This window comes from Coregonus clupeaformis, unplaced genomic scaffold (genome assembly GCF_020615455.1).
Source record: "Coregonus clupeaformis isolate EN_2021a unplaced genomic scaffold, ASM2061545v1 scaf0376, whole genome shotgun sequence".
Lineage (NCBI taxonomy): Eukaryota > Metazoa > Chordata > Actinopteri > Salmoniformes > Salmonidae > Coregonus > Coregonus clupeaformis.
The window spans coordinates 70,371-97,354 of record NW_025533831.1 but is presented as its reverse complement, the minus strand read 5'-3'; the positions used below and the strand labels follow the sequence as shown (position 1 = coordinate 97,354).

The following is a 26,984-nucleotide window of genomic DNA, read 5'->3' as shown; positions in this document are numbered from 1 at the left end:
GCCATTTTGGCCCTCTATTATATGCCCCTCCCTTCGCACACACCCAGAGTGGGACAATGTTGTGTGCGTAAAAGTAGCCTAGTGTGCGTAATTTCTTTTTCACGACAGGTAGTACATGGAAATCAATGCGCTTTCTATGGAAAGAGGTGGGTGGCTCTTAAAAGAGCCTTTTGTGGTACAACATGTGTCGAGTAGAACACTGTTTGTAATAGGTTTACTTCTTCTTGGGGGCTGCCTTCTTGGCCTTGGCTGCCTTGGGCTTGGCTGCCTTTGTTAGCCTTCTTGGGGCTCTTGGCTGCCTTTTTGGGTGTAGCGGGCTTCTTGGCCTTCTTGGGGCTCTTGGCGGCCTTTTTGGGTGTAGCGGGCTTCTTGGCCTTCTTGGGGGACTTCTTTGCAGTGACGGCCTTCTTGGCTGCTACCTTCTTGGGCTTCTTAGCCGCGGCTGGCTTCTTGGCGGCCACCTTCTTTACTTTGGGGACTGTGGCTTTCTTGGCGGGCTTCTTCGCCTCGACGGCTTTCTTGTTGAGCTTGAAGGAGCCGGATGCACCGGTGCCCTTGGTCTGGACCAGGGTGCCCTTGGTGACGAGGCTCTTGACTGCGATCTTGACGCGGGAGTTGTTCTTCTCCACGTCGTAGCCGCCTGCCGCCAGCGTCTTCTTGAGCGCGGCCAGGGACACGCCGCTCCTCTCCTTGGAAGCGGTCACAGCCTTGACGATGAGCTCGCCTACGCTGGGTCCCGCTTTCTTGGCCTTGGCTGCTGCCTTCTTCTTGGGTGCCTTGGCCGGTGCGGCGGCGGCGGGTGCTGGTGCGACTTCTGCCATGTCTGTCTGTCGTTTGGTCCGGTACACACACACACACACACACACACGGTCTGCGAGGAGTAGTTTCCTGTAGATGCTGTTCTGCGCTATTGAAGCTCCACACTGAGCAGGGGGCTGGCCTTAAACGCGACATGAGAACCATGTAGACTCAAGCCACCCAGCTCGGCTTCTCTGGGCTGGCCAAATGCTCTTTCACTTGTGTTTTCTGTTCGCCTATATCGGCCCAAAAGTCACCGACGGAGCCGTGTTTTTGCTCCAAAAGCGAACGGCCCAGCGAGCAGACTTGTCTCCGTTCAGAATAAAGTCATGTGGGCCGCGCATTTTGTTGCGACTCGCTCAAAACCTCACCGTTGGACTGTCGGGTGGAGCGGTGCGCACTGGTTTTCCTGTGCTATTTGTCTCCTAAATGGCCTAAAAGTGCATTTGATTGCGAGCAGCACTTGTTGTGTAGTGAGCCGAGATGTCTGGCAAGGGAATCAAATGGTTTGGTGTCCCCTGATGTGGTCCAGGGTGTTTTAAAGAAGTGCTCTTTTGGGGACCTTAAAACACATGCACCTGTGAGGCCTGGCTGAGACGAGTGTTGTACTTCAAGTTTCAAGTTGTATTCGTCGTATGTACAGGATCCACATGGTATAAACTGTCGTACGACATGCTTACTTGCACTGTGTGTGTATTAGTACTTTTTGTGCACTGGCAGTGTGTGTGTTGTTGTTGTATTTGTAGCCTACTATTTCTACACAGTGAGATTGTGTGTTGTCTTCCCCTCCCTTCTGGTAGGTAGGTAGGTAGGTAGGTAGGTAGTTAGGTTGGCTGTCTCTACTAATATATTGTTCACCTGCTTGACTCCGCAGCGTGACTCGGCTCGGTCTTTGTGTCTGTGGGTCTTGGTGTCTGGCTGGCGCTATGGAGGCTGGCGCCCCATGGGCTATGGCGCGTTGATATAGGCCTAGATAGAGGGAGTCTCTATCTCTCTCTCACTCTCTCTCTCTGTCTCTCTCTCTCTCTCTCAGTCTCTCTCTCTCTATCACACTCACTCATTCACTCACTCACTCACTCCTTCAGTCACTCATTCACTCCTTCACTCACTCACTCACTCCTTCAGTCACTCCTTCACTCACTCACTCTCTCTCACTCTCTCTCTCTCTCTCTCATTCTCTCTCTCTCTCTCTATCTCTCATTCTCTCTCTCTCTCTCTCTGAGTGGGACAAGGGCTGCATATGTGGTTGGACTGGGAGAAGAATCCCAGCAGGTGCATGTGGGTCAGAAGGCTGATTGCGGCCTCTTTTCTTTTCCCTGTTGTATAGGCTATCCCCAAGGTAGTCATTGGAATCCACTACTGCTCCAACGACTATCTCACTCCTTCACTGTGTTATACTGTGACTTGGCCTACAGACACATTCATATCCCCACTTTGTCACGTGGAAGCCACTGCCTTTTATCCTGTTGCCTCGTGAGTGTAGTAGGAAGGAAAATACACTACGTGACTCAAATGTACTACACTTCACATGGACATTTTGAGTCATGTAGCAGACGCTCTTATCCAGAGCCAAAAGGGCTACGTTCATATATATATATATATATATAATTATATACATTCATATTATTCACCACCTTTTTATTCTTGCCATTATCATTCTCATCGTTAGGGTATAGTCCAATGATGGAGCATCCATTCACTCCATCCGTGTCCTACCGATTCAGGAAGTCAACTCAAAATGACTATCCGCTCATTAGACGACAAAAGGCATTTCTTTCCAATCAAACCCAACAGACTGCCTTTTTGATTCATTTATTTACACCCTTTGTCAAATGGTGCCATTTTACATTGCCTTCACCTGGAATGGAGCCCGACAAACATGGGTTACTATTCAGCGCGCAAAGACACCAAAAAGGCGCGCTAAACCCCTACGCTGGAACGGGCAGGGAAATGATACAATGTAGCCGCTCTCCGAGCGGCGCGCGCCGCCCATTAAACAATGATACAATGTAACCGCGGTCGTACAATGTAACGCAGCCTACCTACGCATTCATTCGGTGGCGATGGAATTGCTTTTTTACTGACAGAGTGGGTGGCTCTTAAAAGAGCCTTTGGGTTAGTAGAGCAGTCCAAATGCGCTGTTTACTTGGAACTGGTGTACTTGGTTACGGCCTTGGTGCCCTCGGACACGGCGTGTTTGGCAAGTTCACCGGGGAGCAGCAGGCGCACTGCGGTCTGGATCTCCCTGGAGGTGATGGTAGAACGCTTGTTGTAGTGGGCCAGGCGAGATGACTCTCCGGCGATACGCTCGAAGATGTCGTTCACGAAGGAGTTCATGATTCCCATGGCCTTGGAGGAGATGCCGGTGTCGGGGTGGACCTGCTTCAGGACTTTGTACACGTAGATGGCGTAACTCTCCTTCCTGGACTTTCTGCGCTTCTTGCCGCCCTTCCCTGCGGTCTTGGTGACGGCTTTCTTGGAGCCCTTCTTGGGCGCTGACTTTGCTGGCTCGGGCATGATGATGTCTCGTTGTTTCTCAGAAACGAATGAGGGGGTGAAGGGCGCTTACCCGTCTTATGAAGAGGAAGCTAAGCAAAGTCAGCGGCCGTAGACACTCCCCTGCTCCCTCCCTCCCTCCCTCCCTCCTCTCTATAGCCTATGCTCTGTGACCGATGGGGAATTGTGTGTTTCAAAAGGGGGGCTTTAATAGGTGTCCAAATGGCACGATTGTTGTGCCAAATAATGCTGGTGATAGAATTGCCCACTTTGGCACCGTCAGACATAGGGCTCCCATTTTGGACTGTGTGTGTGTGTGCGCGCTGTCCCCCCTCTTTTTCGAGCCACGTCTACCGACTCGTGGTGGCTTTATGTTGTCCAAATTCCACTATTGCTTGACCCAAAATAATAACGTTCTTACACTTTGCCACTGTCAGATATAGGCCTCCCTCTGTGCACTAAAACTGGACGAGACATTAGAATCCTCTAATTAATACTCCATGTCCACTCGAAGTGGCTCATACTTTCTTACTAAATAGCATACAATTTTATATATATATATATATATATAACACTATATGGAATGGGCCCATTTGAAGCGGATGTGGGTGGCTCTTAAAAGAGCCTTTGGGTTCGAGTCGGGGTGTTGAGGTTCCGAAGAGAGTGGGTTTAACCGCCGAAACCGTACAGGGTGCGTCCCTGACGTTTCAGAGCGTAGACCACGTCCATGGCGGTAACGGTCTTCCTCTTGGCGTGCTCGGTGTAGGTGACTGCGTCACGGATAATTGTCACTTACCTGTACTTACTGGCTGCCAGCCCTCGGTGGAGTATATCGAGGAACAGAGGGTGCCTTTTAGGATAAGGACTAACAAGGTTTTGACTAGGTGGGATACAGCTACGACCGGAAGTGACTTTTCCCTAGCAGGTTAGGCTAATTAGGCTAGAGTGCAGATACTTGACATGTACAGTACAACAACAAATCACAGAGGGCCTGTTACCACAGCCTATAGGCTTGAACATCATAATATAACAATATATAATAATACTCATACATAATAATCGAAAATCACTTTTGACTACAGTGACATTGGTAGTAAGTAGGCTACAGTATAATGGATAGCTACCCAACTGGGACAGAAAGTGGAAATGGAAGGGGGACACGCAGTGAGCAAAACTCCTAACGACATAAAAACACAGACACTTCAGTGGAACGCACAGGGCAAGACGGGAAGGAAGACGTGGAGAAGGACTATTGAAGAGGAGATGAAGAACACCGGAAGCATCGAGTGAAGAAATGGGCCCGGAACAGGGTTAGGCCGAGATGCACTGTTGACGCCCTATGCTTCATTTAGGACCTCAAAGAAATGAGTCAACTCCTATAGGGACTATTTTCACCGCCACCTGCTGGACCAGAGGTCATGTGGCCAACACTCTGCTTGAGATCATTAAGAGCTATAAGGAGTCCATCAACTACCTGGTCAGTCAAGTCATATAGGGGGGATTTCATGGCCACCTGCTGGAGCAGAAGTAATGTTTGCCAACACTGGCCTTAAAATCATTAGGAGCTATAAGGAGTCCATCAACTAACTGGTCAGTCAAGTCATATAGGGAGGGGATTTCATGGCCACCTGCTGGAGCACAAGTAATGTTTGCCAACACTGGCCTTAAAATCATTAGGAGCTATAAGGAATAAATCAACTCATCATTCAAGTCATATAGGGAGGGATCTTAGCACCACCTGCTGGATCAGAAGTACCCTTCACCGTAGGCACAAGAGAGCCATCATCTCTCAACCGGTGCAATTTCCATAAGTATGTGGTAATAAAACAAACAACGACCGCTCATCATATAGGCAGTGGTTTCAAAACTCTAAGCGCGTGTTCAAGTAGAGCACACCAAATCATACATGTACTTGTTCATCACACTGAATCAGTGTTTAATCTAGAAATACATGCCTCGCGTTGCAATACGTGTTCTGGTAATGTCATTGCTTTCCACAATGCAATGCTCACATCACTTTCCGTGTGATATTGTTGTTCATTTGTTCAAATGTATTTGACTATGACTTAATCCGACTGCTCTGAATTCATAATCACCTCACGGTTTGGTGTTAACCTACCGATTTTCAACTGCTTTGCCTACTGCAGATTAGGAACGCTGTCATGAAAATGTATGCTTGGGAAGTCTAAAATGAGGGTAACTCCCCTTAAGGTAAATGTCTGTGTTCTGAGTGGCAAAAAAAATACTGATTTTTTAATGCCATTTAGATATGTGCATACAGCCTGTCCTTAGGCAAACGCATTTAGAAGGGAAAGAAGTGGAACCAATGAATACTTTTCTTGCCTTGGGGTTGAAGCTCCATTGTATCTCTCGTAAGTAATGGGTCTGCCCACAGAGATCCTATACTAGTTAGTGTTGTAGTTCCTATTTCTACGGTTTTGCCTACCTGCAGCAATCAGGATTTACCTGCAGTGTTGATTGCGAATCCGTAATTTCTCATCTCATAATAACAGATGTTTTGCAAACCGTTGATGTTTAAATAAATGGATTCCCGGTGTCCGGATACCTTTTCTCTTAAGGGATCTGATTGAGTGAATCCAAAGTAAAAATGTGAACATTTTTCTGACTTGGTCTAAATACATAATAGGATGAATCATTCAGGTAAAATAACACAATGTCTATTTGAGTTGAATCAACATAATATAATCATTTTTTACCTCTATCATCTTTACTCTATGTATTGGACCACATCTAAACAACTTACTCAAGCTTATCTACGCATAAAAACAAGCTAAAAGATCTACTCAATAATATGACGTGTGCTTTTGTTGACTGTAATAGCTTGAGTACATTCCACAAAGTCATTTTTTTTACAGTGTATCTAAAGACACGTTTGTTGTGGTGATGCACTTTTTCTTTGACGTTGAACTTGCATTGAACAGACAAATCCATTTCGTTACAACCCTTTTTGTAGTATGATTTAGGAATATTTGTGGATGATCCTAATGTCTATGCTTGAATAGTGATTGGTTGTTGGTGAAATATTGTTGAGAACCCATCGTTTCCTGCCCTTTTTTCACTATTGAGCAATGTTGAAACATTTGTTTTGCTATTGGATTCATAATGGTGACCTGGGACAAGTAATTAGTGAAAACCAGAGTTCAGCAGTTGCCATTAAAGCGATCGAACCAAGTCATCCTAATAGGCTAGTATTAGCCTAAAGCAGGGTTTCCCAAACTCGGGGCACGTTTTGGGAGTTTTTGCCCTAGCACTACACAGCTGCTTCAAATAATCAACTCATCATCATGAAGCTGGAGTATTAGAATCAGCTGTGGAGTGCTAGGGCAAAACGCAAAACGCGCACCCCTTGGGGGACCCCAGGACCGCGTTTGGGAAACGCTGGCCGAAAGGGAATCACCATGATGTGCAGTACCCACATTTAACCACAAGATGGCCTCCGTGCTCCACTGTAAAGTTTTGGCCTCTGCATGAGTCTCTCAGCAGCACTGCAACATGGGACTTTCAAAGTAAGTTGGCATGCAATGTTTTTTCTGGACTGCATGCAAGGCTATTATTACACACAACTAATAGTGTCAATTATTCATCTGAACACAATTCTTGTTACTATTCGGCCTATATTATCACTCGTTTCTTTTTCCCCTCCTTTGTAAAGCATTTTACTGTGCTACTATAGTTCAAAGGAAGTGGATGATGCCAGATGGTTGTGTATATACACACAAACAAACATTGAAGCTAGACTTCAGGCAACTAAAAGGTGCAATACGTAGCTTTTAGACGTGTTAGTGAACAACATACATGGTGGCTAATGTAGAGGTGCGTGTATACATGGAACAATTGTGCCTTTTGATGGAAAAATGGAGGTGGCTCTTAAAAGAGCCTTTGGGGGATTTTCGAGTTCAGGTCATCCTCATTTATGCGCGCTCTCCGCGAATACGGCGGGCCAGCTGGATGTCCTTGGGCATGATGGTCACCCGCTTGGCGTGGATGGCGCACAGGTTGGTGTCCTCGAACAGGCCGACCAGGTAAGCCTCGCTAGCCTCCTGCAGGGCCATCACGGCGGAGCTCTGGAAGCGCAGGTCGGTCTTGAAGTCCTGGGCGATTTCTCGCACCAGGCGCTGGAAGGGCAGCTTGCGGATGAGTAGCTCAGTGGACTTCTGGTAACGACGGATCTCTCTCAGAGCCACGGTGCCGGGCCTGTAACGGTGAGGCTTCTTCACACCGCCGGTGGCCGGGGCACTCTTGCGAGCAGCCTTAGTGGCGAGCTGCTTCCTGGGGGCTTTGCCACCGGTGGATTTGCGAGCGGTTTGCTTGGTTCTGGCCATGGCGCTGGGAGTATAGCCTCGAAATGCCTATGTGAAGTTTATAAAGCCGGCAGTGGCGGCTGCTGATTGGACACCATCTCCCCACCACCCCGATTGGCCCGTTGCGCAGGCCTCCTCCGTTGGCCATTGGACGCGAGGCCCGGCCTCTCCAAAATTCAAACTCCCGGTGCGCGCGCAATAGGACGCCGCCGGCCCTTTACGCGCAATAATAGTCGCCAAAGTCAAGAGTGACATCTTATAGGCACGTGTAATCTAATGCTAGCCTGCTATGGCAAACGAGGCCTAGTAGGTGTAGTTGTTCATGCAAGGCCTCATGTGGGCACAGAATGTCGAAATAGTTGTGTATACACCCACTCAATGTATTGCGGTCATAGAAAGGTACTTTGCGCTTTTGGAGAGCTAGGTGGTTGGCTCTTAAAAGAGCCTTTGGGGGTTGAGTAGTCAAGTTGAAGTCGCAGTAGCGAATTTACTTGGCTTTGACTGCCTTCTCTGTCTTCTTGGGGAGTAGCACTGCCTGGATGTTGGGCAACACACCACCCTGAGCGATGGTCACACCGCCGAGCAGTTTGTTCAGCTCCTCGTCGTTACGGACGGCCAGCTGCAGGTGACGGGGGATGATACGAGTCTTCTTGTTGTCACGGGCAGCGTTGCCGGCCAACTCCAGGATCTCAGCAGTCAGGTACTCGAGCACGGCGGCCAGGTAGACTGGTGCGCCAGCGCCCACACGCTCGGCGTAGTTGCCTTTGCGCAGCAGCCTGTGCACACGGCCCACGGGGAACTGGAGACCAGCACGGGATGAACGGGTCTTTGCCTTCGCCCTGGCCTTGCCTCCGGTTTTGCCTCTTCCGCTCATATTGGTAGCTTGAGAAAGTCACAGAAAGTCTGAATGAGCCGCTCGCCACTTCGAGAGCCGTACATATACCTCGCCACAAGAGGCAACGATTGGCCACCGGGCCGGTGTGGCCTTATCCAATTGGAGCGAGGGACAGACGGACGGACAGACAGCTCTAAGCCGGTTCCCACCCACAGGCAGCGAGTGAGAGGCTACTTTGTTTCCCTCCGACTTTGTTACTTTGTGTCATTTCGCGTGAGCGCAAAATGAAATCCTCACATTATTTCTCTCCAAATGGGAAACAAACAGCTGGTGAGGGTGCACTCTTGAGTTTGAAATCGAAGCCACTATAGTATTGTTATTGTTGTTACATGGCACTTGTAACACATCACAGCAGCCTGCCTCTGAACGGGAATAGCCCAGTGGCTCATATATAAAAATGGCTGGTGAGGGTGCACTCGTGAGGTCGAATTTCTAAGCCATTTTGGCCCTCTATTATATGCCTCTCCCTTCGCACACACCCAGAGTGGGACAATGTTGTGTGCGTAAAAGTAGCCTAGTGTGCGTAATTTCTTTTTCACGACAGGTAGTACATGGAAATCAATGCGCTTTCTATGGAAAGAGGTGGGTGGCTCTTAAAAGAGCCTTTTGTGGTACAACATGTGTCGAGTAGAACACTGTTTGTAATAGGTTTACTTCTTCTTGGGGGCTGCCTTCTTGGCCTTGGCTGCCTTGGGCTTGGCTGCCTTTGTAGCCTTCTTGGGGCTCTTGGCTGCCTTTTTGGGTGTAGCGGGCTTCTTGGCCTTCTTGGGGCTCTTGGCGGCCTTTTTGGGTGTAGCGGGCTTCTTGGCCTTCTTGGGGGACTTCTTTGCAGTGACGGCCTTCTTGGCTGCTACCTTCTTGGGCTTCTTAGCCGCGGCTGGCTTCTTGGCGGCCACCTTCTTTACTTTGGGGACTGTGGCTTTCTTGGCGGGCTTCTTCGCCTCGACAGCTTTCTTGTTGAGCTTGAAGGAGCCGGATGCACCGGTGCCCTTGGTCTGGACCAGGGTGCCCTTGGTGACGAGGCTCTTGACTGCGATCTTGACGCGGGAGTTGTTCTTCTCCACGTCGTAGCCGCCTGCCGCCAGCGTCTTCTTGAGCGCGGCCAGGGACACGCCGCTCCTCTCCTTGGAAGCGGTCACAGCCTTGACGATGAGCTCGCCTACGCTGGGTCCCGCTTTCTTGGCCTTGGCTGCTGCCTTCTTCTTGGGTGCCTTGGCCGGTGCGGCGGCGGCGGGTGCTGGTGCGACTTCTGCCATGTCTGTCTGTCGTTTGGTCCGGTACACACACACACACACACACACGGTCTGCGAGGAGTAGTTTCCTGTAGATGCTGTTCTGCGCTATTGAAGCTCCACACTGAGCAGGGGGCTGGCCTTAACCGCGACATGAGAACCATGTAGACTCAAGCCACCCAGCTCGGCTTCTCTGGGCTGGCCAAATGCTCTTTCACTTGTGTTTTCTGTTCGCCTATATCGGCACAAAAGTCACCGACGGAGCCGTGTTTTTGCTCCAAAAGCGAACGGCCCAGCGAGCAGACTTGTCTCCGTTCAGAATAAAGTCATGTGGGCCGCGCATTTTGTTGCGACTCGCTCAAAACCTCACCGTTGGACTGTCGGGTGGAGCGGTGCGCACTGGTTTTCCTGTGCTATTTGTCTCCTAAATGGCCTAAAAGTGCATCCGATTGCGAGCAGCACTTGTTGTGTAGTGAGCCGAGATGTCTGGCAAGGGAATCAAATGGTTTGGTGTCCCCTGATGTGGTCCAGGGTGTTTTAAAGAAGTGCTCTTTTGGGGACCTTAAAACACATGCACCTGTGAGGCCTGGCTGAGACGAGTGTTGTACTTCAAGTTTCAAGTTGTATTCGTCGTATGTACAGGATCCACATGGTATAAACTGTCGTACGACATGCTTACTTGCACTGTGTGTGTATTAGTACTTTTTGTGCACTGGCAGTGTGTGTGTTGTTGTTGTATTTGTAGCCTACTATTTCTACACAGTGAGATTGTGTGTTGTCTTCCCCTCCCTTCTGGTAGGTAGGTAGGTAGGTAGGTAGGTAGGTAGGTAGTTAGGTTGGCTGTATCTACTAATATATTGTTCACCTGCTTGACTCCGCAGCGTGACTCGGCTCGGTCTTGGTGTCTGTGGGTCTTGGTGTCTGTGGGTCTTGGTGTCTGTGGGTCTTGGTGTCTGTGGGTCTTGGTGTCTGGCTGGCGCTATGGAGGCTGGCGCCCCATGGGCTATGGCGCGTTGATATAGGCCTAGATAGAGGGAGTCTCTATCTCTCTCTCACTCTCTCTCTCTCTCACTCTCTCTCTCAGTCTCTCTCTCTCTATCACACTCACTCATTCACTCACTCACTCCTTCAGTCACTCATTCACTCCTTCACTCACTCACTCACTCCTTCAGTCACTCCTTCACTCACTCACTCTCTCTCTCTCTCTCATTCTCTCTCTCTCTCTCTATCTCTCATTCTCTCTCTCTCTGAGTGGGACAAGGGCTGCATATGTGGTTGGACTGGGAGAAGAATCCCAGCAGGTGCATGTGGGTCAGAAGGCTGATTGCGGCCTCTTTTCTTTTCCCTGTTGTATAGGCTATCCCCAAGGTAGTCATTGGAATCCACTACTGCTCCAACGACTATCTCACTCACTCACTCCTTCACTGTGTTATACTGTGACTTGGCCTACAGACACATTCATATCCCCACTTTGTCACGTGGAAGCCACTGCCTTTTATCCTGTTGCCTCGTGAGTGTAGTAGGAAGGAAAATACACTACGTGACTCAAATGTACTACACTTCACATGGACATTGAGTCATGTAGCAGACGCTCTTATCCAGAGCCAAAAGGGCTACGTTCATATATATATATATATAATTATATACATATATATATATATATATAATTATATACATTCATATTATTCACCACCTTTTTATTCTTGCCATTATCATTCTCATCGTTAGGGTATAGTCCAATGATGGAGCATCCATTCACTCCATCCGTGTCCTACCGATTCAGGAAGTCAACTCAAAATGACTATCCGCTCATTAGACGACAAAAGGCATTTCTTTCCAATCAAACCCAACAGACTGCCTTTTTGATTCATTTATTTACACCCTTTGTCAAATGGTGCCATTTTACATTGCCTTCACCTGGAATGGAGCCCGACAAACATGGGTTACTATTCAGCGCGCAAAGACACCAAAAAAGGCGCGCTAAACCCCTACGCTGGAACGGGCAGGGGAAATGATACAATGTAGCCGCTCTCCGAGCCGGCGCGCGCCGCCCATTAAACAATGATACAATGTAACCGCGGTCGTACAATGTAACGCAGCCTACCTACGCATTCATTCGGTGGCGATGGAATTGCTTTTTTACTGACAGAGTGGGTGGCTCTTAAAAGAGCCTTTGGGTTAGTAGAGCAGTCCAAATGCGCTGTTTACTTGGAACTGGTGTACTTGGTTACGGCCTTGGTGCCCTCGGACACGGCGTGTTTGGCAAGTTCACCGGGGAGCAGCAGGCGCACTGCGGTCTGGATCTCCCTGGAGGTGATGGTAGAACGCTTGTTGTAGTGGGCCAGGCGAGATGACTCTCCGGCGATACGCTCGAAGATGTCGTTCACGAAGGAGTTCATGATTCCCATGGCCTTGGAGGAGATGCCGGTGTCGGGGTGGACCTGCTTCAGGACTTTGTACACGTAGATGGCGTAACTCTCCTTCCTGGACTTTCTGCGCTTCTTGCCGCCCTTCCCTGCGGTCTTGGTGACGGCTTTCTTGGAGCCCTTCTTGGGCGCTGACTTTGCTGGCTCGGGCATGATGATGTCTCGTTGTTCCTCAGAAACGAATGAGGGGGTGAAGGGCGCTTACCCGTCTTATGAAGAGGAAGCTAAGCAAAGTCAGCGGCCGTAGACACTCCCCTGCTCCCTCCCTCCCTCCCTCCTCTCTATAGCCTATGCTCTGTGACCGATGGGGAATTGTGTGTTTCAAAAGGGGGGGGCTTTAATAGGTGTCCAAATGGCACGATTGTTGTGCCAAATAATGCTGGTGATAGAATTGCCCACTTTGGCACCGTCAGACATAGGGCTCCCATTTTGGACTGTGTGTGTGTGTGCGCGCTGTCCCCCTCTTTTCGAGCCACGTCTACCGACTCGTGGTGGCTTTATGTTGTCCAAATTCCACTATTGCTTGACCCAAAATAATAACGTTCTTACACTTTGCCACTGTCAGATATAGGCCTCCCTCTGTGCACTAAAACTGGACGAGACATTAGAATCCTCTAATTAATACTCCATGTCCACTCGAAGTGGCTCATACTTTCTTACTAAATAGCATACAATTTTATATATATATATATATATATATATAACACTATATGGAATGGGCCCATTTGAAGCGGATGTGGGTGGCTCTTAAAAGAGCCTTTGGGTTCGAGTCGGGGTGTTGAGGTTCCGAAGAGAGTGGGTTTAACCGCCGAAACCGTACAGGGTGCGTCCCTGACGTTTCAGAGCGTAGACCACGTCCATGGCGGTAACGGTCTTCCTCTTGGCGTGCTCGGTGTAGGTGACTGCGTCACGGATAATTGTCACTTACCTGTACTTACTGGCTGCCAGCCCTCGGTGGAGTATATCGAGGAACAGAGGGTGCCTTTTAGGATAAGGACTAACAAGGTTTTGACTAGGTGGGATACAGCTACGACCGGAAGTGACTTTTCCCTAGCAGGTTAGGCTAATTAGGCTAGAGTGCAGATACTTGACATGTACAGTACAACAACAAATCACAGAGGGCCTGTTACCACAGCCTATAGGCTTGAACATCATAATATAACAATATATAATAATACTCATACATAATAATCGAAAATCACCTTTGACTACAGTGACATTGGTAGTAAGTAGGCTACAGTATAATGGATAGCTACCCAACTGGGACAGAAAGTGGAAATGGAAGGGGGACACGCAGTGAGCAAAACTCCTAACGACATAAAAACACAGACACTTCAGTGGAACGCACAGGGCAAGACGGGAAGGAAGACGTGGAGAAGGACTATTGAAGAGGAGATGAAGAACACCGGAAGCATCGAGTGAAGAAATGGGCCCGGAACAGGGTTAGGCCGAGATGCACTGTTGACGCCCTATGCTTCATTTAGGACCTCAAAGAAATGAGTCAACTCCTATAGGGACTATTTTCACCGCCACCTGCTGGACCAGAGGTCATGTGGCCAACACTCTGCTTGAGATCATTAAGAGCTATAAGGAGTCCATCAACTACCTGGTCAGTCAAGTCATATAGGGGGGATTTCATGGCCACCTGCTGGAGCAGAAGTAATGTTTGCCAACACTGGCCTTAAAATCATTAGGAGCTATAAGGAGTCCATCAACTAACTGGTCAGTCAAGTCATATAGGGAGGGTTCTATATCGTGGAGCTCCGCCCCCATGGGGAGCTATGCTCCTAGTGGTTTACCCTCTGCCCTAGGGCAGAACAGCCTGAAGCAAATTTATGCACACACCTACAGCCAATAGGAGTACAGGTGTCCCTATATAAGGAACCCCGTTCCATCAATCTGCCTCCCATTATCTTCAGCGACTGGACTAGAGTGAAGAAGCCTAGAAGACTCAAGAAGAATTTCGTCGTTGACTGCCAGCCGTCAACGTCTTCTAAATGAGCACGCCAAGTTATCCACCCCCAAAGGCCCTTTTCAGGGCCCTGTGCCGCTGTACCTCCATGGCAACCACGGACCCCCACGACCTATGTTTCGTGTGTTTGGGACCGCTGCATGCCAAGGATGGTCTCGGCGACCCTCCTAATTGCGCCTCCTGCGCTCTCCTTCCTATGAAGGAGAGAAAGCAGCGCTGGGCGTTTTTCAAGGAGGATGTCCCTCTTGATGATGCAATGTCCGTGCTCGCCTCTGGCTCAGAGGCATCAGCGGGCAGTGCGGAATCAGAGGATGACGGGGAGAGCGCCGAGCCGGATGTCCCAGTGGGGCAAGCCAGAGCTCTGGCGCCAGCCTTTAAGACCCCCTTTCCATCGGGAAGCGTGAGGTCTGAAGGTTCCCTGTGCGAGGAAGACATGAGCTCTGTTAGGTCAGAGGCTCTGTCCTTCGCGGCTGCCTCTCTGCGTTCGGACTTTCCCGAACTCATTGAGAAGGCGGCCACTCGACTGGAGATTGCGCTGCCCCCACCTCCCCCTCCGATGGAGGTGGATTTGATGGAGGGCGGCCCCTACTCCAAGCCGAGAAGGGCGGCTGAGCCAATGGCTCCAGCCTTGCCCTCTCTTGGCAAATATGTCGAGGGCTCGTGGGGGGCACCTCTGGCGGCGCGTTCGCCGGCCAGAGTGTACACCCCATTCACCAGAGTGGCTGGATATGAGTGGGCGGCTAGGGGAATCCCCAGGCTCGAGGGCGCCATGACGGCGTTCCTAGTGCCGGGTTCGAGTCCCTGGGCAGCCTCCAAGAAGGCCACCCTGCCAGCACAGAAGGACAGGTTCACAGCCCAGTTGGCTGAGAAATCCTTCACGCTGGGAGCCCAGAGCGTTGCGGCGGCGAACAACATCGCCCTCCTCGCGGCCTCCCTGTCCCGTCTCACAACGGGCAGGTCTGAGATGACCAGCGAGGAAGTGGAGGAGGCCTCCAGGATTTCCGGAGCCATCCTCCACCTGACGCAAGCGGTCGCTATATGTGCGGGCAGGACCATGGCCACCTCGGTGGTCACGGAGCGGCACCTCTGGCTGTCGATGACGGCTATGAAGGAGACCGACAGAGCATCCTTGCTCAACGCCCCCGTCTCCAGCGAAGGCCTATTTGGCCTCGCTGTGAAGGACGCCACAGAGCGCATCGCCAAGCTGGACGAGGAGAGGAGGCACCTGGCGAAGCATTTGCCGCTGGCAATGAAGGCCAGCAGAGCCCCAGCCAACCCGTCCACCTCTAACGCCCCCCAGTAAATCCGCTGGGAGGCGAAGGGCCAGGCGACAGGCGCACACCCCAGGCGGCAGGAGAGCGGGCTCGGCCCCTCCAGCAGCGACGGTGACGGCGTCGGTTCCGCCGGCGAGAGAGGTCGTCCAGAAGCCAGCCTGGCAGCACCAGAAGGTCTCCCAAAAGAGGCGGCATCTCTGACGAGGCGAGGGGAGAGAGCAGAGGACGGCCCGGCGCGTGACGCAGAGGGGCCTACTGTTCCCCCCCACCCCACTGTTCAGGGCGTGGAGGGCATTGTGTGTAATTATGTGAATAAAGAGCGGAGTCTCACTGACATTGTCAAAGGAAGACACGTATTCCATAAGGTACAGAACACTTCACGTTCTATGGCACCCCCTCACCATCCTGAGTGTAGCTCAACCCACCCAGAGTGCGTTGCTGAGCGCGCTCAGGAGAGGAAAAGGGAAGAGGTAGCAAGGCGCAGCCTTAGCTCACCTAATAAAGATCTCTTACTACAGACTCCTAGGAGCTCTGTAGTAAAGGTCTCTCATAGCAGGCAGCTGTCTCTGTCCCAATGTGACATGAAGGCGCAGCCGCTAGCCGGGAAGAACGCCTTGCTGCAGGCTAATGCCTCAGCCGGCGCAGTTCAGACCCGTGCGACGTTCACGGAGAGCGGGAATACCAGAGTTACAAGTGTAATCAAGGTATGGACGCCTCCGGTCTATCATGAACGTAGCAATACCCAGGGCTCTGAGCGCAGCCCACCACTCACTGAGTGTGTTGTTGAGCAGCCGCATGAGACCAGTAAAGAGGTGTTATGGCACCACCGTGTGGTACCAGTCAGAGATTACACCTTTCAGACTCAGATGAGTACTGTAATGGATGGGTCTCATGGCAAGCGGCAGTCTCAGTCAGACAATGACGTGATGACGCAATCGCTATCCGGGGAGAGCGCGCCGTCTCAGGTTAATGCCTCAGACAGCGCAGTTCAGAACCGTGCTGCGTTCACGGAGGGCCGGATTACTGGAGTTACGGGCGTAACTAACGTATCAAGGCCTCCGATTCACGAACCAGCTGATGTTTCCTCTCCCCTTTCGAGGGGGCCCCCCTGGGCTATTCCACCAACTCAGTGCTGGGGAATAGCGGCGGCAAGGGCCATAGAGGAATACAGGTCCTTCCTACTGGACGTAAAAGAGCTTCGTGCACGTCCGCTTTCTCTGCATTGCTGGCAGTGGCAACGGCTGTACCCTCTCACGCTGGCTAGAACAGACGTTAGAGAAGGGTTATGCCCTCCAATTCCATCGGACCCCACCCCCGTTTCGGGAGTGGTGGAAACGGTGATGAAAACGCCGGACAAAGTAGCCGCTCTGATATCAGAGATCACGGAACTTTTGGCGAAGGAGGCGGTCACAGTAGTTCCCCGAGAGCAAAGGAACAAAGGGCTCTATTCGCCCTATTTCCTAGTGCCCAAAAAGACGGGGGGAGTGAGGCCGATTTTGGATTTACGCATTCTCAACGAGAGCATAACCAAACGGCCCTTCCGAATGCTGACGACAAAACGTCTACTGGAATGTGTCCAGAAGGGAGACTTTTGTACAAGCATAGACCTAAAGGACGCGTACTTTCATGTGCCGATTCAATTTCGCCACAGAAAGTTTCTGCGGTTCGCCTTTCAAGGGGTGGCGTACGAGTTCACGAGGATGCCGTTTGGGTACGCCCTGGCACCTCGAACGTTTTCCAAATGTGTGGAGGCGGCATTGGAACCGCTGCGTCGTCAAGGGATAAGGATATTAGCCTACCTAGACGACCTGCTGGTTCTCGCCCGTCAGCAGAGCTGGCGTTCACGCACACGACACAGACAGTGATTCATCTCACGCGTCTGGGGTTCGCTGTGAATTGGAAAAAGAGCGCACCCTGGCCCAGTCATCAGATTGTCTACCTGGGACTACAGCTAGACACTGTAATGATGAGGGCGCGAATTTCGGACCCTCGAAGGGCAGCATTGGTACTAGCCCTGAGGAAGTGTCGTCCGAATCACACAGTAACGGGCGCTATCGATCATGTCACTTTTGGGTCTCATGTCGGCAGCCCACTCTGTGGTACCGCTGGGGCTTCTGCACATGCGCAGAACACAGCGGTGGTTCGCCTAACTAAGACTAGACCCAGTGCGTCAACGTCATCGGTTGGTGGTGGTTCCTCTCTCGCTAAGAGCAGACCTGGACTATTGGAGGAACCCGTGCGTTCTCACGCACGGAGTCCCGATGGGCAAGGTGTCATCCTACATTCCAGTGTATACAGATGCCTGTCTAACTGGATGGGGAGGGACATGTCAGTCTCAAGCGATAGGTGGTGCATGGCCTCAATCAGGTCGGCACATAAACCTCTTGGAGTTGGAAACGGTTCGACTGGTTTTGAACCACTTCGCGTCTACCCTTCGGGGTCGCGATGTGTTGGTTTGGTCAGACAACCGGACCACAGTAGCTCACATAAATCGCCAGGGAGGGGTCAGGTCTCCTGCCCTCCACAGGGCGGCAGAGGAATTGTGGCTGTGGGCTCACAAGCACCTTCGCTCGTTGAGAGCAGCGCACATTCCGGGCTACTTGAACGTAGGGGCAGATCTCATGTCAAGAGGGGGTCCTCGAGACGACGAGTGGTGTCTGCACCCAGACATTGTTCTCCAAATTTGGAAACAATTCGGGAGAGCCGAGGTGGATCTGTTCGCGTCACGTGTGAACGCGCAGTGTCCCCTATGGTTCTCCCTGAGACAACAGGACGAGCCGCCATTGGGAAGAGACGCGTTCGCGCACTGCCCGTGGCCGAAAGTTCTCCTGTATGCATTCCCTCCGCTGTCTTGCATTCTCCCACTGCTAGCCAGGGTGAGATCAGAGGAGCTAACAGTGATACTGATAGCGCCCGATCGCCCGGGGCTCCGTGGTTTGCAGAGATGAGTCAGATGTTGATTGTGCCACCTTGGACAATTCCACATCGACGAGACGCGTTGAGCCAGGCGGGAGGCGCGATAGGGCAGTGGCCCATAATCGGCCAACCACTGAAGGCTTGGTTCCTGAACGGGACAGGTTGAGGCGCCGTGGGTTATCTGATGCAGTGATCAGAACCATACAGAGCGCTAGGGCCAGTTCCACTTCCAGGATGTACACAAGCAGATGGAATGTTTTCTCACAGTGGTGTAACACACAGGACGTAGACCCCATGAGCTGTCAGGTAGAGAGTGTGCTCTCATTCCTGCAGTTTATGTTTGATAAGCAGAAATCGCCCGCCACCATTCGAGTGTTTGCAGCGGCAATTTCAGCTGGTCATGAAGGGTTTAACGGGAAAAACCTGTTCAGTCACCCATTAGTGAAACGTTTCTTATTGGGAACGCGACGGCTTAGGCCAATGCCTAGAGCTACGCTGCCCCGATGGGATTTGGCTTTGGTTCTCGAAGCGCTATGTAAGTCGCCGTTCGAGCCATTGAATCAAATACCCCTCAAAATGCTGTCTATCAAGACGGCGCTGTTGCTCGCCTTGACTACCGCTAAGCGAGTCAGTGATTTGAGTGCACTGTCGACGAGACCCGACTGCCTTGCCATTAATGGCGATTTGAGCAGAGCGGTGTTACGTCCTAACCCGGCATTTGTGCCGAAGGTTATTAACAGTGCATATAGATCACAGACCGTGGAATTGTGGGCTTTTTTATCCCCCCTCCTCATGGGGAGAGGAGTGAGAAAAAGCTTCATTGTCTGTGCCCAGTACGCGCTTTGGCGTGTTACGTTGAGCGCACAGCAGCGATTAGGTCATCGCCTCAGCTGTTTGTGTGTCACGGTGCGGCTGCATTGGGTAGACCACTTTCTAAACAGCGTTTGTCTCATTGGCTTTGTGAAGGCATTGAGACGGCGTACGAGGCGGCGGGGCAACAACCGCCTCAGGGTATTAAAGCGCATTCCACTCGTGGAGTAGCAGCTTCTACTGCCCTCTTCAGAGGTACAGAGGTAGTGGATATTTGTAGAGCGGCGTCTTGGTCGTCACCGTCTCCTTTTATTCGCTTCTATCTGTTGGATATGTCTTCTAACTCTTTGGCTCGATCTGTACTCAGCGTGGCTGAGGGGAGATCTTGAGAAAGTAACAGAGAAAGAAAGCAGGATTGTGACCATGTTCATAAATCCGCTTGTATTAGAAGGAACATATTAGGGCACGTTTTTTCCAACTCTTTAGCTCGGTCGGCATTCAGCAGAGCTGAAAGGCGATTTTGAGCTAGAAAGAAGAGGACAGAGCAGGACCTGGGACAGGTTCCAATCAGGTCCGCCTTGGTTAGGAAAGCGTGTTATGTCAGGAATAGGCTTTTCAACTTTCAAGCTCGATTGCACTCAGCATAGCTGAAGGAGAATCTTGAGCTAGAGGAAAGAGAAGCAGGACGATAGACAGGTCTCTATCAGGTCCGCTTTGGATGAAAGGCTATCTGTGGCATGTCTCTTGACTCAGGGTCAGTACATAGAGACATGTATTGAACTGACAGAATGTGAGGTCATCTATCTGATTCAGATAGTATGACCTTTATATTTTGTTCCTGCCTACTAATCTATGGATTCATAGAGTGAGTAAGGCGGTCTATTGGACACTTAATGTAGAATGACTGATGTCATTCCATTAGTGGACGATAGTGTTATCACAGAATATTGAGGCACGGCTATCTGTTGGTACAGATTAGCACGGCGTCTATTCTGATGATCTGCCCACTAGCCATTGGCATTGCCATTTGAGCTAGATGGGGCGGGTCTATAACCAATGACGCGGTATATTGTGACGCCCAAGGGGTTTTTAGTCACAGTACGGCGGGAATTGGTTGCAGCCATTGCTGGGCTTGACATTTTTCATTTTTTAATGGGAAGTGTTAGGCTCGGCAGGGAGTACATTTTGGAGCGTTTCGCTCCGCCTTAAACCACTAGGAGCATAGCTCCCCTATGGGGCGGAGCTCCACGATATAGAACGACTAGTTACCGGAGTGTAACTCCAGTTCTATGAGTGGAGCGGAGCCCCATAGGACTTAAGGCCCTACCGATCCTCTCTAGTCTCGCTGAAGATAATATCTCGGGAGGCAGATTGATGGAACGGGGTTCCTTATATAGGGACACCTGTACTCCTATTGGCTGTAGGTGTGTGCATAAATTTGCTTCAGGCTGTTCTGCCCTAGGGCAGAGGGTAAACCACTAGGAGCATAGCTCCCCTATGGGGCTCCGCTCCACTCATAGAACTGGAGTTACACTCCGGTAACTAGTCGATTTCATGGCCACCTGCTGGAGCACAAGTAATGTTTGCCAACACTGGCCTTAAAATCATTAGGAGCTATAAGGAATAAATCAACTCATCATTCAAGTCATGTAGGGAGGGATCTTAGCACCACCTGCTGGATCAGAAGTACCCTTCACCGTAGGCACAAGAGAGCCATCATCTCTCAACCGGTGCAATTTCCATAAGTATGTGGTAATAAAACAAACAACGACCGCTCATCATATAGGCAGTGGTTTCAAAACTCTAAGCGCGTGTTCAAGTAGAGCACACCAAATCATACATGTACTTGTTCATCACACTGAATCAGTGTTTAATCTAGAAATACATGCCTCGCGTTGCAATACGTGTTCTGGTAATGTCATTGCTTTCCACAATGCAATGCTCACATCACTTTCCGTGTGATATTGTTGTTCATTTGTTCAAATGTATTTGACTATGACTTAATCCGACTGCTCTGAATTCATAATCACCTCACGGTTTGGTGTTAACCTACCGATTTTCAACTGCTTTGCCTACTGCAGATTAGGAACGCTGTCATGAAAATGTATGCTTGGGAAGTCTAAAATGAGGGTAACTCCCCTTAAGGTAAATGTCTGTGTTCTGAGTGGCAAAAAAATACTGATTTTGTAATGCCATTTAGATATGTGCATACAGCCTGTCCTTAGGCAAACGCATTTAGAAGGGAAAGAAGTGGAACCAATGAATACTTTTCTTGCCTTGGGGTTGAAGCTCCATTGTATCTCTCGTAAGTAATGGGTCTGCCCACAGAGATCCTATACTAGTTAGTGTTGTAGTTCCTATTTCTACGGTTTTGCCTACCTGCAGCAATCAGGATTTACCTGCAGTGTTGATTGCGAATCCGTAATTTCTCATCTCATAATAACAGATGTTTTGCAAACCGTTGATGTTTAAATACATGGATTCCCGGTGTCCGGATACCTTTTCTCTTAAGGGATCTGATTGAGTGAATCCAAAGTAAAAATGTGAACATTTTTCTGACTTGGTCTAAATACATAATAGGATGAATCATTCAGGTAAAATAACACAATGTCTATTTGAGTTGAATCAACATAATATAATCCTTTTTTACCTCTATCATCTTTACTCTATGTATTGGACCACATCTAAACAACTTACTCAAGCTTATCTACGCATAAAAACAAGCTAAAAGATCTACTCAATAATATGACGTGTGCTTTTGTTGACTGTAATAGCTTGAGTACATTCCACAAAAGTCATTTTTTTTACAAATCAAATCAAATCAAATCAAATTTTATTGGTCACATGCGCCGAATACAACAAGTGCAGACATTACAGTGAAATGCTTACTTACAGCCCTTAACCAACAGTGCGTTTATTTTAAACAAAAAAAGTAAGAATAAAACAACAACAAAAAAAAGTGTTGAGAAAAACAAAGAGCAGAAGTAAAATAAAGTGACAGTAGGGAGGCTATATATACAGGGGGTAACGGTGCAGAGTCAATGTGCGGGGGCACCGGCTAGTTGAGGTAGTTGAGGTAATATGTACATGTGGGTAGAGTTAAAGTGACTATGCATAAATACTTAACAGAGTAGCAGCAGCGTAAAAAGGATGGGGTGGGGGGCAGTGCAAATAGTCCGGGTAGCCATGATTAGCTGTTCAGGAGTCTTATGGCTTGTGGGTAGAAGCTGTTGAGAAGTCTTTTGGACCTAGACTTGGCACTCCGGTACCGCTTGCCGTGCGGTAGCAGAGAGAACAGTCTATGACTAGGGTGGCTGGAGTCTTTGACAATTTTGAGGGCCTTCCTCTGACACCGCCTGGTATAGAGGTCTTGGATGGCAGGGAGCTTTGCCCCAGTGATGTACTGGGCCGTACGCACTACCCTCTGTAGTGCCTTGCGGTCAGAGGCCAAGCAGTTGCCATACCAGGCGGTGATGCAACCAGTCAGGATGCTCTCGATGGTGCAGCTGTAGAATTTTTTGAGGATCTGAGGACCCATGCCAAATCTTTTTAGTCTCCTGAGGGGGAATAGGCTTTGTCGTGCCCTCTTCACGACTGTCTTGGTGTGCTTGGACCATGATAGTTCGTTGGTGGTGTGGACACCAAGGAACTTGAAGCTCTCAACCTGTTCCACTACAGCCCCGTCGATGAGAATGGGGGGCGTGCTCAGTCCTCTTTTTTTCCTGTAGTCCACAATCATCTCCTTTGTCTTGGTCACGTTGAGGGAGAGGTTGTTGTCCTGGCACCACACGGCCAGATCTCTGACCTCCTCCCTATAGGCTGTCTCATCGTTGTCGGTGATCAGGCCTACCACTGTTGTGTCGTCGGCAAACTTAATGATGGTGTTGGAGTCGTGCCTGGCCATGCAGTCATGGGTGAACAGAGAGTACAGGAGGGGACTGAGCACGCACCCCTGAGGGGCCCCCGTGTTGAGGATCAGTGTGGCAGATGTGTTGTTACCTACCCTTACCACCTGGGGGTGTATCTAAAGACACGTTTGTTGTGGTGATGCACTTTTTCTTTGACGTTGAACTTGCATTGAACAGACAAATCCATTTCGTTACAACCCTTTTGTAGTATGATTTAGGAATATTTGTGGATGATCCTAATGTCTATGCTTGAATAGTGATTGGTTGTTGGTGAAATATTGTTGAGAACCCATCGTTTCCTGCCCTTTTTTCACTATTGAGCAATGTTGAAACATTTGTTTTGCTATTGGATTCATAATGGTGACCTGGGACAAGTAATTAGTGAAAACCAGAGTTCAGCAGTTGCCATTAAAGCGATCGAACCAAGTCATCCTAATAGGCTAGTATTAGCCTAAAGCAGGGTTTCCCAAACTCGGGGCATGTTTTGGGAGTTTTGCCCTAGCACTACACAGCTGCTTCAAATAATCAACTCATCATCATGAAGCTGGAGTATTAGAATCAGCTGTGGAGTGCTAGGGCAAAACGCAAAACGCGCACCCCCTTGGGGACCCCAGGACCGCGTTTGGGGAAACGCTGGCCGAAAGGGAATCACCATGATGTGCAGTACCCACATTTAACCACAAGATGGCCTCCGTGCTCCACTGTAAAGTTTTGGCCTCTGCATGAGTCTCTCAGCAGCACTGCAACATGGGACTTTCAAAGTAAGTTGGCATGCAATGTTTTTTCTGGACTGCATGCAAGGCTATTATTACACACAACTAATAGTGTCAATTATTCATCTGAACACAATTCTTGTTACTATTCGGCCTATATTATCACTCGTTTCTTTTTCCCCTCCTTTGTAAAGCATTTTACTGTGCTACTATAGTTCAAAGGAAGTGGATGATGCCAGATGGTTGTGTATATACACACAAACAAACATTGAAGCTAGACTTCAGGCAACTAAAAGGTGCAATACGTAGCTTTTAGACGTGTTAGTGAACAACATACATGGTGGCTAATGTAGAGGTGCGTGTATACATGGAACAATTGTGCCTTTTTGATGGAAAAATGGAGGTGGCTCTTAAAAGAGCCTTTGGGGATTTTCGAGTTCAGGTCATCCTCATTTATGCGCGCTCTCCGCGAATACGGCGGGCCAGCTGGATGTCCTTGGGCATGATGGTCACCCGCTTGGCGTGGATGGCGCACAGGTTGGTGTCCTCGAACAGGCCGACCAGGTAAGCCTCGCTAGCCTCCTGCAGGGCCATCACGGCGGAGCTCTGGAAGCGCAGGTCGGTCTTGAAGTCCTGGGCGATTTCTCGCACCAGGCGCTGGAAGGGCAGCTTGCGGATGAGTAGCTCAGTGGACTTCTGGTAACGACGGATCTCTCAGAGCCACGGTGCCGGGCCTGTAACGGTGAGGCTTCTTCACACCGCCGGTGGCCGGGCACTCTTGCGAGCAGCCTTAGTGGCGAGCTGCTTCCTGGGGGCTTTGCCACCGGTGGATTTCTGCGAGCGGTTTGCTTGGTTCTGGCCATGGCGCTGGGAGTATAGCCTCGAAATGCCTATGTGAAGTTTATAAAGCCGGCAGTGGCGGCTGCTGATTGGACACCATCTCCCCACCACCCCGATTGGCCCCGTTGCGCAGGCCTCCTCCGTTGGCCATTGGACGCGAGGCCCGGCCTCTCCAAAATTCAAACTCCCGGTGCGCGCGCAATAGGACGCCGCCGGTCCTTTACGCGCAATAATAGTCGCCAAAGTCAAGAGTGACATCTTATAGGCACGTGTAATCTAATGCTAGCCTGCTATGGCAAATGAGGCCAAGTAGGTGTTGTTGTTCATGCAAGGCCTCATGTGGGCACAGAATGTCGAAATAGTTGTGTATACACCCACTCAATGTATTGCGTTCTATATCGTGGAGCTCCGCCCCATAGGGGAGCTATGCTCCTAGTGGTTTACCCTCTGCCCTAGGGCAGAACAGCCTGAAGCAAATTTATGCACACACCTACAGCCAATAGGAGTACAGGTGTCCCTATATAAGGAACCCCGTTCCATCAATCTGCCTCCCATTATCTTCAGCGACTGGACTAGAGTGAAGAAGCCTAGAAGACTCAAGAAGAATTTCGTCGTTGACTGCCAGCCGTCAACGTCTTCTAAATGAGCACGCCAAGTTATCCACCCCCCAAAGGCCCTTTTCAGGGCCCTGTGCCGCTGTACCTCCATGGCAACCACGGACCCCCACGACCTATGTTTCGTGTGTTTGGGACCGCTGCATGCCAAGGATGGTCTCGGCGACCCTCCTAATTGCGCCTCCTGCGCTCTCCTTCCCTATGAAGGAGAGAAAGCAGCGCTGGGCGTTTTCAAGGAGGATGTCCCTCTTGATGATGCAATGTCCGTGCTCGCCTCTGGCTCAGAGGCATCAGCGGGCAGTGCGGAATCAGAGGATGACGGGGAGAGCGCCGAGCCGGATGTCCCAGTGGGGCAAGCCAGAGCTCTGGCGCCAGCCTTTAAGACCCCTTTCCATCGGGAAGCGTGAGGTCTGAAGGTTCCCTGTGCGAGGAAGACATGAGCTCTGTTAGGTCAGAGGCTCTGTCCTTCGCGGCTGCCTCTCTGCGTTCGGACTTTCCCGAACTCATTGAGAAGGCGGCCACTCGACTGGAGATTGCGCTGCCCCCCACCTCCCCCTCCGATGGAGGTGGATTTGATGGAGGGCGGCCCCTACTCCAAGCCGAGAAGGGCGGCTGAGCCAATGGCTCCAGCCTTGCCCTCTCTTGGCAAATATGTCGAGGGCTCGTGGGGGGCACCTCTGGCGGCGCGTTCGCCGGCCAGAGTGTACACCCCATTCACCAGAGTGGCTGGATATGAGTGGGCGGCTAGGGGAATCCCCAGGCTCGAGGGCGCCATGACGGCGTTCCTAGTGCCGGGTTCGAGTCCCTGGGCAGCCTCCAAGAAGGCCACCCTGCCAGCACAGAAGGACAGGTTCACAGCCCAGTTGGCTGAGAAATCCTTCACGCTGGGAGCCCAGAGCGTTGCGGCGGCGAACAACATCGCCCTCCTCGCGGCCTCCTGTCCCGTCTCACAACGGGCAGGTCTGAGATGACCAGCGAGGAAGTGGAGGAGGCCTCCAGGATTTCCGGAGCCATCCTCCACCTGACGCAAGCGGTCGCTATATGTGCGGGCAGGACCATGGCCACCTCGGTGGTCACGGAGCGGCACCTCTGGCTGTCGATGACGGCTATGAAGGAGACCGACAGAGCATCCTTGCTCAACGCCCCCGTCTCCAGCGAAGGCCTATTTGGCCTCGCTGTGAAGGACGCCACAGAGCGCATCGCCAAGCTGGACGAGGAGAGGAGGCACCTGGCGAAGCATTTGCCGCTGGCAATGAAGGCCAGCAGAGCCCCAGCCAACCCGTCCACCTCTAACGCCCCCCAGTAAATCCGCTGGGAGGCGAAGGGCCAGGCGACAGGCGCACACCCCAGGCGGCAGGAGAGCGGGCTCGGCCCCTCCAGCAGCGACGGTGACGGCGTCGGTTCCGCCGGCGAGAGAGGTCGTCCAGAAGCCAGCCTGGCAGCACCAGAAGGTCTCCCAAAAGAGGCGGCATCTCTGACGAGGCGAGGGGGAGAGAGCAGAGGACGGCCCGGCGCGTGACGCAGAGGGGCCTACTGTTCCCCCCACCCCACTGTTCAGGGCGTGGAGGGCATTGTGTGTAATTATGTGAATAAAGAGCGGAGTCTCACTGACATTGTCAAAGGAAGACACGTATTCCATAAGGTACAGAACACTTCACGTTCTATGGCACCCCCTCACCATCCTGAGTGTAGCTCAACCCACCCAGAGTGCGTTGCTGAGCGCGCTCAGGAGAGGAAAAGGGAAGAGGTAGCAAGGCGCAGCCTTAGC

General features: G+C 50.8%; 4 protein-coding genes across 4 annotated transcripts; all 4 read right to left on the bottom strand.

The window, feature by feature from the left end:
• Window positions 1-2,883: 2,883 nt before the first annotated feature.
• LOC121558492 (histone H2B) lies at window positions 2,884-3,328 on the bottom strand. The gene has a single exon (XM_041871863.2). It carries the CDS (start codon window positions 3,313-3,315, stop codon window positions 2,941-2,943), a length of 375 nt encoding a protein of 124 aa, XP_041727797.1. The 5' UTR covers window positions 3,316-3,328; the 3' UTR covers window positions 2,884-2,940.
• A 4,611-nt stretch (window positions 3,329-7,939) lies between these two features.
• LOC123484623 (histone H2A) lies at window positions 7,940-8,620 on the bottom strand. Its single transcript, XM_045215131.1, has one exon. It carries the CDS (start codon window positions 8,488-8,490, stop codon window positions 8,104-8,106), a length of 387 nt encoding a protein of 128 aa, XP_045071066.1. The 5' UTR covers window positions 8,491-8,620; the 3' UTR covers window positions 7,940-8,103.
• A 286-nt stretch (window positions 8,621-8,906) lies between these two features.
• LOC121558487 (histone H1-like) lies at window positions 8,907-9,833 on the bottom strand. Its single transcript, XM_041871858.2, has one exon. It carries the CDS (start codon window positions 9,765-9,767, stop codon window positions 9,162-9,164), a length of 606 nt encoding a protein of 201 aa, XP_041727792.2. The 5' UTR covers window positions 9,768-9,833; the 3' UTR covers window positions 8,907-9,161.
• A 1,763-nt stretch (window positions 9,834-11,596) lies between these two features.
• Window positions 11,597-12,335, bottom strand: LOC123484624 (histone H2B). Its single transcript, XM_045215132.1, has one exon. The coding sequence runs from the start codon at window positions 12,320-12,322 to the stop codon at window positions 11,948-11,950; it is 375 nt and encodes a 124-aa protein (XP_045071067.1). The 5' UTR covers window positions 12,323-12,335; the 3' UTR covers window positions 11,597-11,947.
• Between the last annotated feature and the right edge of the window lie 14,649 nt (window positions 12,336-26,984).